This window comes from Psittacula echo (assembly GCF_963264785.1).
Source record: "Psittacula echo genome assembly, chromosome: 21".
NCBI lineage: Eukaryota > Metazoa > Chordata > Aves > Psittaciformes > Psittacidae > Psittacula > Psittacula echo.
Window position 1 is genome coordinate 5387997 of NC_137757.1, and position 15637 is coordinate 5403633.

The following is a 15637-nucleotide window of genomic DNA, read 5'->3' on the forward strand; positions in this document are numbered from 1 at the left end:
CAAAGCTCTTTCCATGCAACTGGGGCAGGAGCTGGGTCCGAGCTCTGAATCTCTGTTACACACCTAGGGTGGTCTGATCCGGATAACAAAGAGGGAAACGCTCCATTGCAGCCCCCCAATATCCATCTCCTCAAGAGCAGGTCTCGGAGCTCCCTCACCCACTCAGCTGCAGCAGCAGGAAACAGACAGGACCTGGTTATTTAAGATGGTTTGAAATAAGGTAGTGAAATGCGCCAGGCTCATCCAGCTGCAGCCGGGTTTGCATTGCTGAAGCACATCACGGCGCAGAGGGGAAGGCTCCTCTGCTGCAGAGTCACCCAATTTCGTTGACTTTTGCACTTCATGAACACATCAAAAGGAGTCTCAGGAACAGCCAGCATCCCATCGAGGCGCTATAAACGGGCCTGCTCTCTCCAGCGGGGGAGGCTGAGCTCTCCGGAGCAGCACGGACGTGGAGGCAAAACCAGCGTGCGGGGAGCAAGCAGCGAGCGATGGAACCAGAGCGTGACCAGCGAGCGGTGCCCCAGGCCAGGCCCTGCCGCACGTGTGGCTGCGAGCTGAGGCCAAGGGCGTGCAGAGGGGGCTGAGGGAAGGCAGCGCGGTCCTGCCCCGGCCCTGGGAGGCGTTTGCAGCGCTCCGGGTCCCTCCTCAGAGGGGGCATCCCCCGGGGCTTGTCCCTGCTCCAGGCGCGGGCTCGGGGATGGCGAAGGTGCTCCGGGCCCGGCCTCAGCCGGGGGAGAGGCAGAGCGGTGCATGCTGGGATGTGTAGTCCCCGTGCTGGCTCGCCCTCCACGTGATCAAGGCTGAGCCAATCGCAGCGGCCCTCCGTCGCCGTGGCAACCGCCTGTAAACAAGATGGCGGCGGGTGAGTGCTGCGGCGGCGCTGGGAAGCGGGGGAACCCCCGAGCCTTGGGGACCCCTCAGCACACACCGGGGTGCTCCGGGTGCTGCCACCCTCGTTGGGGCCCCCAGGACCCCCACACAGGGCGGTATCTGGTTACCCCCGTCAGTTTGAGACCATTTTTGCTACCGATCCTTCCTACCGGCCTCCTGGGCCCCAGAGGGCTGCACATGGCGGTGACAGGATCAGAAACAACACCAGCATGAACAGAACTCCCCCAGTTCCTCCGGGCCGGCATCGGTCCCCAGCGGGTACCGGGGGTATTGGGCAGTTGGGTCTCACATCACATTTGTGCTTCCTCGGGTTGAAGCAGAGCAAAGCTGCTCTCTGCAGCTGCAACTGCGCCTTTTGAACTCCATTCAAAAGTTATCCCATTGAGCAAACCCTCACAAAGCTCCTGAAGCTGGGCTTTACTTTCACATGTTATCCCCTCATACAGAGCTGGCCAAGTTCATTGCCTCCACTGGAAGGCTTTTCTTGCCATCCTACCTGTTCTGCAATGGTTGTAGCTCTTTTTCTTCTACATGTGTCCAAAATCAGATAAGAAACAAAAGGTTTCCACATCCTCAGCAAGACCTAGAGCACATTAAAGCCTTATCTCTTTTTACAGCTCTATTTTAGGTCACATCCTTCCTACTACATCTTAGAGCAAAATCTCCCTTTCCACTGCCAATGAAGCTTCTGTTAGCCCCAGGGTGTTGGGCTCTTTGTTAGAATAACTCAATATTACCACTTTGTGCCTCGCTGTGCAGGCAGGATGCTCTGTACCAGTGTCACAGTCTCTTCCTACAAGCCCCATTTCGCGTTCAGTCTTTCCACCTGCTGAGATTGCACCTTCCCTTGGGTCCTAGCTCATAACAAGCTCCCACATACACTCACTAGGTTGGGAGTCCCTATCGCATTGAATGGGCCACCCTGCTTTCTGCTGCCCTCTCCTCCCCTCAGCATTGTCCCACTATTCCTTTACCTGCTCTTGAAGAAGTTGCAGCTGAAACAGTGACCTGTTTTCTTTCCTTCATGCTCTTCGTGCCTCTCCTCAGAGGATGCCAGCCTGCCTCCCAGGACAGAGAATCCAGAGCAAGGCAGCCTCCCCTCGTGCTCCAAGGAGACAACACTGGAAAAGAACACACAGGGTAAAAGTCCCTCAATGATCAGGGGGCTTCTGGGCCATCACAGTCTCTCAGTGACAGTCTGGTGGGCTCAATACCCCAGGCCAGGGCTAATCCCCCCCATCACCAACACTATCAGTGATACAGCCATCTCCCGAAAGAATTCCTACCCTGTACCCCCCAAAGGGACCCTTGTCCTACCTGCTCTGGCAGAACAGGAGTTCTTGCATGGGGTCCCCTGTGGTGCAGAGGATTAAATAACACCGATTTGTGCTTTCAGACACAGCTCACGCTGACACGGAGCTCGAATCCTCCCTGATGCAAAAAATCACTCTGTTGGAACAAAAAATAGCAGAACAAGCACAAGAAATCCAACTGAAGGTAAAAATCCTGCCCTTACTGAGCCTGTTTTGTGCCCTGCTTTGATGGTAAAGCCACAGGAGCATTACACCTCTCAGATCTAGTTGCCTGAACCAAGTTCATGGGCAGCCTGCTCTGTTACACAAGCAAGCGTTTTCAAAGCGCCAGAGCAAATGTATTGGTCCTTGGGCTGGGAGAATGAACAGTCCCTGCTGTAGGTGATGACTCTGAGCACCCTGTCACTGGTATCAGCTGTTTGACTTCAGCCCTGGGTTTTCCTTTTGCTTTCAGAGACAACAGCTGCTCCTACAGCAGAGCCAGCCTGGGGCAGACCCCTCTGCATGACTGCAGCTTCCAATAAATACCCTTTTGTGTTTGGTTTTAAAGAGGTGGCTGCAGAGAGGCTGGTTTCATTTCTAGATTAGCTACTTCCCATAGGTCAGAGCATGAGCCTGAGCAGGAAGCACAGAGCAGGAGGCTGGGTGTTTCCCTACAGCTCTCATGCAGATGAAGGAGGGGCAGATGGGTCAGTGTTCCCTCACCTATTCTTGGAGCAGTGTATTTATATCCCACACCTCATTGTGAGGTGATATTGTTGAGGTGATAACAGCCTTTCTGGCCCTTACTCTGCCTCTCTGAGTGGAGTGAGAGGATGTGCACCACGGACTCACCTAGCCAGGGCTAATTGTGCAAACTGTGCCTCAAGGTCCTGAAGGCCAAGGAACTAAATAAGGTCATTATCTGCTCTGGTCCTGAAGGATAGAAGGATTGCTGAGCTTGAAGAGAAGATGAAGACCCTCCAGAAAGATGAAGGTAAAGATTATTCTACCCTTGGTGCCTTGCTACTACCTGTGGGAGAGTACAGAGCTCCTGGTACTGCAGCAGAGACCTCCTCTCTGAGCCATCCTTACCTTAAAAGCCTCTTCAGTGAGCGGTATCAGTTACACGGACATGATGCCTTCTGCCAAAGCAGATCCACACTTTATACTCACATCAAGGCCAGTTTGGATGGGGCTTAGAGCAAGCTGCTCTAGTGGAAGCTGTCCCTGCCCATGGCAGGGGGTGGAACTGGATGAGCTTTAAGGTCCTTTCCAACCCAAACCATTCTATGATCCACTGCTCAGCTGTTCTGGTGCAGTGCAAAACACTATTTCCTGGCCTATTTTCTGTGGGTTGCTAAGTTTCCATGAGCATAAACCAACCACACAGGAAAACAACCAAAACAAACCAGTAAATAGTGCAGAGTGCAAACAGGCTGGAAACCAGAGCTGCTCACAGCTGAGCAAACACAGAACTCTGCTTGGGATCTCAGGGAGGATTCCAGGCCCAGGCTCACTTGTCCTGGGAGGCAGCCTAACTTCAGATTGAGCCCAGCTGTGAGTGAGTCACTGAAGGTCTTTTCCCTCATTCAGTTCCTTGGAATCCAGCAGCTTCTCCAGCTGAGCCCAGACACGTTTCCTACAATGGCTGACCTACCTTGTAAGCACAAAGCTGGAGTAAGCTCTCAATTTCCTGAGCAGAGAACACAAATATGCCTGTCAAACCACAAGCATGTGTTTTATACCTCGTTGTGCATTGTTCTAGCCATTCAGCCCAGGTTTCTAAACTCAGCTTTAGTGGACACCTGCTAATTTTCTTAATAGGTCCCTTAAGACTGAGCAAGCAGAGCAGTTCTCATTGTTTAATTGCCAACAGCACCACTCACATCAACCTCCTGCAGCAGCAAGCTTCACCAGTACCATCCACAACTACTTTAGTTTGGCAGCATCTTTATCAGACTGCTGCAGGTTGAATTGTCAGGGATCAGCATGCAGAGTTCACGTTCAGCTCCTGTGTCTGATGGACTGGAGTACTGATGGGTACAGTCAGGTAATGCTGGGCATCCATGCTGTGTGACACAGGTTATCTATAGCTCTTCTTTAAGGTTGTACATATTAAAAACAAGACTTCCTTTTCAGATGCTCCTGACTCATCCACAACAGAGGAACTGGAAATGAGGTGCCTTCAGCTGCAGCTCCAGGTCTGGCAGATGGAGGTGAGACACCTGCTTCACTTGCCCTAAGCCATCTGCACCTCTGGTTTGAGATCACTGCAGTCCCGGGCTGCTCAGTCTTTTTCAAGCTGCCACTTTGATCGCCACAATTCACCACCTCAGCCCTCTGAAAACAACAGAACAAGTTGGGTGGGAGCTACAGGGCAGCAGGAAATGATACCCAAACATCTGTGTCTCCTGCAAGCCTCTTCATTTTGATTTCTAGGGCTGTAGAAATACTCTTTGCAGCTACTACAGCCCTGGGAGATACTGTGGCACTACAGATACTTTCATTCTCCCTTTTGCCTACTACTAGTAGAGCTGCTACTACCACTGGCCCTTGCCAGGGCCAAAGAACCCCAAGACAAACCTCTTTCAACTCTCCTTCTGCTTCTCATGATTTCAGCTGACCGCTCTCAGGCTTCCATTTCTAGTTCTCTGAAGCTCTGGTCTACAACACTGCCTTGTGCTTTCCTCTCACAGCGGTTTCTGAGTGACTATGGTCTGATTTGGGTTGGAGAGAGACAGGAAGAACTGGAAGATGTGGAATTGCTCAAGGATGAAGAAGAGCTGCCGGAAAGGAGCTTCTGGAAGCCAGGTAAAGCACCAGTGCTCCTTGCTGAAGCAGTTATCCTAACTCCCATTGCATGCTTAGAGGTGTGATACTCCCCAGAGCAGATAAGCAGCAAAGACCCAGAATTTGCATCTTCAGAATTTGTTATGCTGTTGCTGAGGTCTTCACCTCAGCCCATCGCAGGGACAGAGACACGGAGCCATTGAACAGGAGCTAAGCCAGGCAGAACGTTGGTATTTTATACATCTGTATTTTGTAAGCCCCATTAAGGGGATGAGGAGAGAACCCAATGGCTCAGCCATTTGGAAGGAGACCCTCAAAGCAGCTGCTTCCTGCAAAGTTCACATACCCTGAATGTTTGAAGCTTCACTGCTCCAATCACACTGACATAAAGTGGGTGGAAAATGGAATCAGACACTTTGTGTATATCGTAGCTTACCCATATTGTCTGGCTCCATCAGAGAGTATTGTTTGCCTTTCCTCCCAGCCAACACGTGAGTCATTTAATTGAGACCTGATTGTGGAGGATGGGGTCCAAGCATATTTGGCAATGGCTTCTTAGGAAGTGGTAACAAAGGGGGGAGAAAAAAGAATACTTGGCTGTAGAGCCAATGCTGTTTCCTAACTGCTATGCAAATATCAGCGAACTAATCCTTCCCTCCCTCAGATGCAGGAGGGCAGAAAAGGGGGGGAAGCAGCAGAGATTTTCACTGTTTTCAGCTCATGCTTTTTAAGGACTCTTCCTCAGCCCTCCCTTATCAAATTGTAAAAAAGCAGAACAGAAACCACCAAAGGCTTCACCCTCTCTCATTTCCTCTTCTCTGATGTCATTCTTCTGTCCCATCACCACTCTTACTCCTCCACCCTCCCCAAGCACCCAGATAAACATCCTCAGCAGCATCCCAGTAAGAGAGAGCAACCTGCAGGTGGCAAGCAGTAGGCACCTGCCCTTGTTTACACTGGCATTTCCCCAGGGACTCTGCCCTGATCCATTTATCCATCCCACTTAATCCAACCAGTTCTGTTCTTCACTGTGTATTTTACAGCACCACATCAAGGGACAACAAAACACCTCTGAAATTACAACCAAAGACAAGGAGCTGAGCGTGGTCTCTAAAGAGCTGCCCGCATCTGGAGTTATATTAGCTGGTAGCAAAGGGCTGTTTCCCTGCTGCCCTGCCCCTGTGGTTTTGCACACACCCTCATGTAAACCTGGCACTATTGTACCACAGCATCTCAGTGTTGCACCACACTTGCGAAAGCGTGAAAGGCAAAGCACGGAGAGGCAGCAGAGACAGCCCCACGGTGTCAGGGCTAAAATGCACCTCAAATTCACACAGAGCTGAAAGCTGCTGAGCTGGTGTCCCCTTCCCCCTGTAACTGTGGTCCCTCTGTTGCAGGTGAAGCAGTTGTTCCCCAGCACCACATTGATTTTGATTTACTCTTGGAGAAGGTGAAGGACCTGAACTTGCTGGCTGGAGAGGGCATCTCTCACATCGAGCACAAGCCTGGGGGAGCTCGGCTCAGGCAGCCAGAACCCCTCCCTCTCACACTGTATCAGAATGGGATTGTCATGTTCAACGGACCCTTTCGGCCCTATGAGGACCCATCCACACAGGTATGGAAGGGTCTGTAGAGGAATTAGACTTAGAGCCATCCTGCTATAGTGTTCACTAAGCACCAGGAAAGGGAATAGATAGGAATAAGACTTGTGAGCTCATCTCAGTCCTAAAGAGGAGCATCTAACAGAGACCACCAGCTTCTCACCTGCATCCCTTTAAAGGCTAGTAGGTCTTTGTGGGGTGATTTTTAAGAGATGAAGATTCTGGGTATTTTATGCAGCCTTTTCTGCACAGCAGTAACACCGCAAATAGGAGCAGCCCAGAAGGAATGTATCAGCCATGAGATAAACAAAGTCTGAGGTATGCCCACAAGCTCTCATTTCGTTTCAGCAATGCCTACAGGATATTATGGATGGCTATTTCCCTTCGGAGCTGCAGATGCGTTACCCTGATGGCATCCCATTGCAGGTAAAGCAGTGCAGAACTTGTTCAGGCTTTCTCAGCAGCCTGCTGGATGCTCCCCAGAGCAAGTTCAGTTTGAGGTTTCTGGAGGCAGCAAGACTGTATACATCAAGATGAACCCTGTGCATGCTCAGGGATGTGCAACTCAGGGAAAGGGTGGCTGAGAACACACCTGCCAGAGCTGTTACAGGAAGTGAGTGTTTCTGCATCAAGACTCAATGGTTTCTCTGCCTCAGTGAATCTTGGCTCAGAACAAGACTTCTGAGAGCACAGCAGCTCTGTAGTAGAGAAGCAGCATGTGCATGTGAAGAGCTGTGTAACAAAGAAGAGAAGTTCTCAACTAGGTCCCATGGAAAAGCTTTTTAAAACAGACTGAGCAAGTATCCATTGAGGAGGATGCTTGAGAGTTTATTTTGCCACAATTTCAATGGATTTGGCCACTTGAGGTTCTTTTAGGTCCCACCGTTTGATTTCTCAGAAATGGCAAAAAGCCAAGGCCACCTTTCCAGGCAGGAAGCAGGCACAGAGCCTCAGAGGACTCTAATCTAGGTCTTCACGTGTGTCTAACCAAGGGGGTGCACTTACCCTCTGCCACGAAGAAAGCAGGGCAAGGATGAGGTCAGGACAGGCAGGGTAGGTAGAAAGTCAGCTGGAGTAAGGATTGTGCAAAGCTCTTGGGGCTGTGGTTCCCTATAATCCATGCATAGCTGGCGTGTCTGGAAGCCACAGGACACTGCAGTAGTCTGCAGTAAATACACACAGAGTGCACCCACCTGTGCCTTGTTCAGCCAATGTAAGAGGAACATAAGTGGAACCCAGACAGACGGAGCTGGTATTTACACAGCCTGCCCCACTGCTGGGTGCATTCTGCCTGCCTTGGTTCATTAGAGCCACCTGACAGTCTCCACCACATCCTCTCACTGCCAGACCCCTCTCCAAGCCCAACCTGCTGCTTCCACAGCACTTTCCACCTGCAGAGCCTTTGCAAGTGGGAAAAGGTCAGGTGCAAGCACATTTCTCATAACTGGTGTAAGTGCCTGTGGAGATGGATGAACAACGACCCTGCAGTCTGGGCTATCCCAGGAACCTGGGGGATGCACAAGGATTTGCTTTGTTAGAGAGCCTATAGGAGCTGAAAACACATTTCATTTGACCAGAAGCAGCTTTCATGGTTTCACCTGGGGTTTACAACTCTTGGTTGTCATTGCTGTGGTTTATTGTGCTTTGATGCAGTGAGAACAAACTTGTCCACCTGTTAAGATCTGCTTATGGCAGCTGGCCTTAATTCAACAGGTCACCGACAGAAGGGACATGGTGTTTCAGGAGAGACACCCGCCAGGGAGTTTTCCTGGTCATGGCCAAGTGGTTGGCCATTCAAAACCAAGTGAGGGGCAGGAAACCACCCAGATCCCAGGTAAATTCTTAAACCTTTGGTTCTCCTACAAGCTCATTCTGTAAAGGTAGACATCTTCAGGCCAGACTGATCTTTAACTATACTGAATATGGGATGATTCCTCTTCAGGCTTTCATAAGAGAATATGGGACATAAAGTCAGGTCCCAGATTCCTCATTTTGCTTCTAGACTCCAGAAGTCTGTCAGCAATACCTGGCAGGGCTTACATCAAATGCAGTCAGGTCGTATAGACAGAAAATAGTGGGTTCGTGCATGTGTAACTAAACAACCCAAACACGTGCTCTGCCCATCAGCAACGTCTTCCTGTTTATACGAAACTGTACTACTTGCTTGCTCATCTCAAGGCACCCACAGGCAGAAGCTGTGCTAAAGGTTTCCTTTATCCAAGTAGTAAAGAAAAATAACTGTCCATTGCCACCACAGAAAAGGGGACACCTACAAACACACCCTCACGAGATGGAACGTTTCCCAAGTCTAAAACCTGACATAGTTTCAGTTTTCCCTGTTCACAGCAGGACTAAGAGGGTTTCAACCTGTTGTGCATCCCAGCTGTGTGCTGCACAGGCTGCACCATTGCTCACTGCTGAGGTTGACAGTGGAACATTTAATGGGTCACAAAGTGGGACAGGCTTCAACAAAGGAGACTGAGCCAGCCCCAGTGTGGCTAAGGGAGGTTAGAGCTCTCTCTGTTGGCTGTTGCACTCCCTCATTGCAAACCCAGCCTGTTCTGAGGGCAAACTGCTTGTCAAAAAGGTCACACGTGGACACATCTCCTCCCTGCTTCACCAGGTCCCAAAATCTCCTTGGAGCAGCTTCTCAATGAGCTTTCCAAGCCCTTGAAACACACAGAAGAGGCAACTGGTGCCCACAACTCTGCCAGAGCAGCACAGCAGGTATGAGCGGATCCCCCAAACACCTAGAGAAGGTGCCAGCGGTGATGCCTTGGGCTCATCACCCTACACAGCACCAGCACCCCTTCCCTTGGGCCTCTCCGAGCTCTGCATAACCTCCTCCTCCCAGAGAGGCTCCACCAGAGCACACGTGGCACCCTGGCACCTTCTCCTGGCTCTGGCTGCTCTCTGTGCAGAGCAGGCAGCAGTGACACTCACCTGCTTTGGTTTCAGGCCTCTGAAGGGGTGCGCAGCAGCAAAGAGATCCTGGTGGAGACACCCAGGCTGCCTGCCCTGGAGAGGTACAGGCATGGCCCCTGCCCTGTCAGGCTCTCATCTTCCTCCTATTATTTCCTACATCCTCCTCAACACTGTGGGTTTCTTTCAGGGGGTTCAGTTAAGGAAGTAAATGGAGTTGTCCCTTTTACACCTTCGAAATAGAAAGGTCAAGGTTGATCTTTTGGGAAGACCACTAAATTGTTCATGGCAAACTTGCCATCTTTTACAGCTCTAACAAAAAGCGTCTGTTGTTCAGACTGCTACTTCCTGCTGTGAAACAGCTTTCTCAACAGCAAACCAAGGCCTAAGAGCTCGAAACCATCTAAGAAGCTGTTTGTGATCAAGTGAAATGGGAGAATGCTGCCAGGAGAGTGGTGCCCAAGTGGGAGGTCACACAAACAGCACTTTTGCACTCAGTCTTCTGGCAAGACAAGACCCAAATATCGAATGAAAAAACCCTCAAGCAGATTATTTTTAACCAAAGAAGTAGGGCAAGGAACTTCCCAGACAGCCTGATCTAAAATGAAAGAGCTAAAAGAGGTCAACAACCCTCTTCTCAAGGCACCTTTAGGCAGGGAAAGCAAAGCAGTGGTTTGCTCTGTGGGTTGGTCTGCTCGCACGCAGTCATCTCAAGGACATTCCCAGGTGTGAAGCACCTTGTCCCTGTTGAGGTGACCCAGGCTCTGCCACCAGCAAAGCACTCGCTCCTCAACTGATGAGGTTCTCTCACCTGCAGGGGGAAGGTGGCTGAACAGGCTGAAGCTCCTGCCCCTGGTGTCTGCACTCTCCGCATCAAATCAGAGAGCGGGGAGCAGACGTACATCATAAAGATGCTGTTCACAGAGACCATCGGGGACCTGCGCCAGCACCTCGCCCGTGCCAGGTAGGCCTAGGGCTTGCTTCCCTCCTTACCCAGCTCCATAGAGCCCGAGGGAAGGTTTCCCAGCTGCTGCTGAAGGCCCTGGAGCTGTGCTTCAAAGACATCAGCCCTAGCTGAGCAGGGCTGAGGGTTACAGCCCCAGGAGCTGCTGGCACCCCCTGAGATGCTCTCTAGGCAGCGCTGCCAGGGTCACACTTAGCTCAGAGCATTTAATACCCACCCTTGCCAAAAAGCTGACACAGGCACAGATAAACCTCTTCTGTTCTCTCAGAATTGCCACCTGACCCAGGTCCATCCCTGCCTTTGCCTGCTTCCAGCCAACTATTCCCACCATTCCCAAGGTGGTGGTGCAACCTGGAAGCTGAGCTGCAGCCTTCAGTTTGGCTGATGGACCTGCTGCTGGATAAATACCCCACTTTGCGCAGCCAGCTCTATATCCCAATGGATTTAATGCTGCTCAAGGGCTCTCACACCCCTTTGGGGACAGTTCCAGATGTCTGGGGAGCCCCTTTGCTCTCTTCTCTTCCCACTCCTGTTGCAGGCCATAGCCCTGGCCTCAGCCTGAGCCCAGGATGAGCTCACCACTGTTGAGATGCAAAAGCCTCCTTCCCACCGCAGCTGTGCAGCCTGGAATGGCCACTCTGTGGCTGGCTGGTTGCATTTAGGGCAGGAAGCCCCTTTTTTGCTCAGCTTGTGCTTATGAAATGCTCTCTCCGCCTTTCATAACCACAGCTGGATCAGCCAGAGGATCCCTCAAAACCTTGGGGATCCTGCCTGTTGGAAAAGCTGTGCTGTTCTTTCCTAGGGGTGGAGACTCCGACTCGTATGAGATCATCAGCACCTTTCCCCAGAGGGTGTACATGGACAACTCACAGAGCCTGCAGGAATGTGGCCTGACCCCCAATGCCTGCTTATTGCTGCAGAGAAGAGACCCCTGCCAGCAAGAGGACTGCAAACAGCTTAACAACTCCTAGCAAGAGCTGCTCACCCAAACTCTGCAAGAGGAAGGAGCTGCCTTGCACCTTTAGCTGTGTTACAACCTCCCCTGGCTGGAAAAAGAGGAGAGGGGTAACTTTCCAGACTTGGTTTCATTGTGCTGTTACCTGGGACAGAGAAAAGTGCTCAGAAGCAGCGGGTGGATGCTCTTCCTTCCCCAAGACCACTGGGTTCCTAATGCAGGGGCATTTCTGTCAGCTCAGACCCAAGCCCAGTTTCCTCATCTCTGCTGAAGGTTACACAGGTTGATCCCAGCCCAGGGAAGGCCACCAGCTTTACACTGGTCCTGGACAGTGGCTTAGCTCAGGGATTCTCTACCACAGCAGGACAAACAGCCAGGGTCAGTTTGCATTCCACACACAGCTGCTCCCCAGAGATTTCACCTGCACTTAGACCACGAGATAAACAGGCTCAGTTATATGGTCCCTGGTGAAGCTGAACCAAGAGGCCTTGAGCCATTGCAAGGTTGGGTCTGAGCCAGGCTCGGCTCAGGCAGGAGATCCTGCTGCTGGGTTTCCTGTGCGTGAACAACTCCTTCCCTTGGACAGCCCCCAGCTCCGGCAGGGCCCCGGCTCGCAGCCACACCGAGCTGCCAGCCTGGCTCCCTCGCTCCCTGCTGCAGCCATGGGCTGGATGCTGCAACAGGACACCGTGTCATTGGAGAAGAGCATAATCCTGCTGCTGCTTCCCTGCTGAAGCATGAATAAAGCATCTTCTTCCTTCTCCCGTGGGCTGAGGCTGTGCTCTGCAGGCCCTTTTCCAGGCACATTCTTCCCTTTTCAGCTGTGACAAGCTCCCACTTGACTCCCAGCTGACAACACTCCCACTTGCATGAGGCAGCACCTCCCGCCTGGTTCCCTTTCAGCAGAGACCCAGCCCTCAAAGCTCCCATAAAACCACTGATTTCAGTTGCAGTTTCCAGTCCCATTACATTTCAAGGGCACAGTTGCTGCAGGAGTGGGTAGGATACACAGAGCTCTTCCTAGACCACTCCAACCAGAACCAGACCCTGCACAACCCAAGAACAAGAAGCTCCACTCCTCCAAAGCAGCAGCTTCCACGGGTTCCCCATGACTCAATCCCCACAGCTTCAAGTCATTTTCCTTCCTTTTCCACCTATAGCAGACATAGGAGCACACAAGGACTCTCCTATAGGGCAGCCTTTTCCACTGCCCCTCTACACCCTGGCCTGTAACCAACCAGGTCATCTTTGTGCCTGGCTGGAGCTGTTCTCCTCTGGGCTGCTGCTCTTACCACGTAGAAAAGAACACTTGAGAGAGGTACCTGTCACTACCACACTGTAGGATATTCAGACAAGTCCTGTGAGCCTTTGATTAGCAGCAGCAAACTAAGGTGTTAAGATGTTTGTATCAGGCTGCATCATTGAGTACAAGTGACCCGGCTTCTCTGAGCTGGAAATGACTCAGAATCATTACGTAGGGCGATGTTTAACCTGTAGTCAAAATAAAACCAGATTGAAAAGAAATCCACCAGTACCGACATGAAAGGTACAGTAACATTTAATAGCATCTTGAAAGACAACACTAGTTATAAACTTCCTTTTTGGCAGGAAAACAAAATGCACTTGGTCCGGGTTGCAACAAAAGCCAACTTAAAGAGGAAAGATAAGACAACTGAGCATCAGCTGTGCTGGAGCAGCCCTGAGCCATTAACACTCACCAGGGAGCCCTGGCACCAGAGCAGCACAGGTCCCACCTCTAAGTGCATCCATCCCCCCAGGCAGCCTGCTGAGCAGCTCCAGCCTTCACCCCAGCCCTGGGCTTCCCTGGTGGATGCTCAGACCCCAGCTCTGTGCAGTATTTTTGTATTAAATTAAGACAAACCCCCCAAAAAGGACTTAGTTGCCATAATCCGTGCAGTTGAGATGAATTAAACAAAAGTAAAATAAAAAAGGGAAGTGAGGCAGCAGGGTTTACAATTTAACAGCAACTGGGAAAAGTGGGGAGTAACATCAACCCTAAGCCCTTCCCTCCTGAAGCAGAAGCTCTCCCTGCAGAGGCGAGGGCTGACAGATGGCTGCACTTCACACAGCCCCAGAGGCTTTGCTGTGTACAGAGGCACTGGAAGCTGCCGTGAGCCAGGCCCAGCTTTGCTCAAAGGCCATGCGCAACGAGCATCAGACTTTCTTTGGATCCCTCTGAGATGATACCAGGGTTAGGCAGGAGGGAATCGCAGGCAGCTGCAATGGGTAGTTTTGGTCATGGGTTTCCCTGTGCTGGGATATTAGGTCGTGGTGTCAGGACAGTGCTGACAACCTGGAAGTGAAGGTGGTCGGAGATGAGGGTGCTCAGGGATGCAGGTAGAGTCCAGGACGAAAGGGGAGCCCGGGGCTCAGGCCAACTTCAGGAACTCCTGCAGGGTGTTTTGCTCCACTGCTTCCACAAAGAGCTCATAATCCTGCAGGGAAAAGCCACAAGTCACTCACAAGGCAAGAGCAAGGGGGCTGCTCGCACCAGTCCCCTGAGCACGCAGCGCAAACCGGCTCATGGCACGGGTGCCATCAGCTGCGTGGAGAATGACAAGGTGACATGAGGACAGCCCCACACAGCACAGCCCCGGTGCCCACCAGCACCCCAAGTCCTCCTGCTCAGGACCCCTTTTTCACAAGCCACTGTGCTCCGTTCACCCTGGCAGCACCTTGTCCGCGTGCCTCACAAGAAACGCTTTCTGAAAGGCATCTTGACACCATCTGTAGCAAAAAGGAGGGGACTGGACTGCGCCCACCACCACCCAACCTCCACGGTGCTGAGCACAAGCCTCACCCCGCAGTAGTGGTCTCCGTTGACGATCTGGGGCGGGATGGCTTTGGGGTTACCGGCCTTCGCCCTCATCTCCTCCCGCAGAGCATTGTCCTGGGAGATATCCACCAGCTCATACTTGATGTTTTTCCCATCGAGGATTCGGGTTACCTCGCTCTGTTGGGATTTGATCTGGAAGCCGGGCGGGAAAGGCGGGTTACGGGGAGCTGGAGAGGAGCCCGAAGGGCGGGCACGCACCCCAGCGTGCCAGCCGCACTCTGCAACCGCTCCTGGAGCCGCTGCTCCGTAGGGGCCATGATCCAGACCCCACCCGGCCGCGGGGCTCGGCCCTGCGTGGGCCGGAGGAGGACACCCAGCGCGGAGCGATGGATCCGGTGCAGCGAGAGCAGGGGAGGGGACTCCAGGGATGGGTCAGAGACGCCCACCCCAGGGAAGAGGGGCCCCGGGACGCGCAGCCCTGCCCCAGCGGAGCCCGGGCCGCCGCCGCCGCCGCTCACCTCCCGGGAGCCGGTCACCGAGGTGCTGTAAACCTTGAGGGTGCTCATGCTGCGATCGCGGCCGCTCCCTGCGCTCAGCCCGGCGGAGGGAGGGAGGGAGGAAGAGAACGGGCGGCCCCCGCCACCGCCCTGCATGTGACTGCGGGGACCAATGGGGCCGGCGGGCCCGGGCATGCGGCATCGGCGGGGCCCGGCCCCGGGGAGCCACCGCCGCACCCCCCCACCCCCCCCCCCCCCCGGAGCAGGAGTGGTTGGCGCGGGTGGGGCAGAGCAGCTTTATTTTATACTCAAAACACTCAGTACAAACGAGCGGGCGAGACAAAGGCCGGTGGAAATGCACAGCGCCCGACGCGATGGGGGAGACGCAGGGAAACAGGCGGACAGGGTGAGAATGGGGTCCTGCTGCCCCTCTCTGGGGTGCTCTGTAAAGAAGAGGCCCCGAGTTTCCCCTGCATGGAGGGCAGCAGCCGTGTACAGCAGACACAATCGCCACCTTAGCCAAACGGGTCCAGTCTGCAGGAGGAGGAGAGAGAAGCACACAACCCAGGGTTCCCCAGCTGCTGGGATAGGGCCAGGCAGAAGGCTCTGAGCATCAACTGAGCTGGTTTCAGCCAGAATCTCATTGCACAGAGAGCAATCGTGCCCCTGCACAGCACCTGGGAATCAGATCTTGCACCCTACAGTGGGGAAAGGGGATGGTGCCAAACAGCACCCTGCTGAGAGAGTGACTCACAGCTGGTGCTGCTCTGCACCCCAGTGCCTAGAGAGCTCCCAGCAGCCAGGACAAACGACCTTAGGAAATAGTCTTGGCCCACATTTAGCTCAGTACATGGCAGCAGCATCCTGGGAACAGAAACGGCCTGAAATGTAATACATCCAATGCAGACAGAACAGGGCAGAC

At 52.9% G+C, this 15637-nt stretch overlaps 2 protein-coding genes across 2 annotated transcripts; one reads left to right on the forward strand and one right to left on the reverse strand.

The window, feature by feature from the left end:
- Positions 1-855: 855 nt before the first annotated feature.
- On the forward strand, positions 856-11437 carry UBXN11 (UBX domain protein 11; the record flags this gene model as incomplete). Its single annotated transcript, XM_080632359.1, has 13 exons — positions 856-865; positions 973-1152; positions 2291-2391; positions 3129-3183; positions 4329-4405; positions 4886-5000; positions 6377-6594; positions 6929-7006; positions 8294-8414; positions 9204-9307; positions 9539-9606; positions 10320-10466; positions 11269-11437. 13 exons carry the CDS (start codon positions 856-858, stop codon positions 11435-11437), a joined length of 1443 nt encoding a protein of 480 aa, XP_080488485.1.
- A 1530-nt stretch (positions 11438-12967) lies between these two features.
- Positions 12968-14910, reverse strand: SH3BGRL3 (SH3 domain binding glutamate rich protein like 3; the record flags this gene model as incomplete). The annotated part of the gene is made up of 3 exons (XM_080632591.1): positions 12968-13877; positions 14243-14410; positions 14737-14910. 3 exons carry the CDS (start codon positions 14908-14910, stop codon positions 13812-13814), a joined length of 408 nt encoding a protein of 135 aa, XP_080488717.1. The 3' UTR covers positions 12968-13811.
- Between the last annotated feature and the right edge of the window lie 727 nt (positions 14911-15637).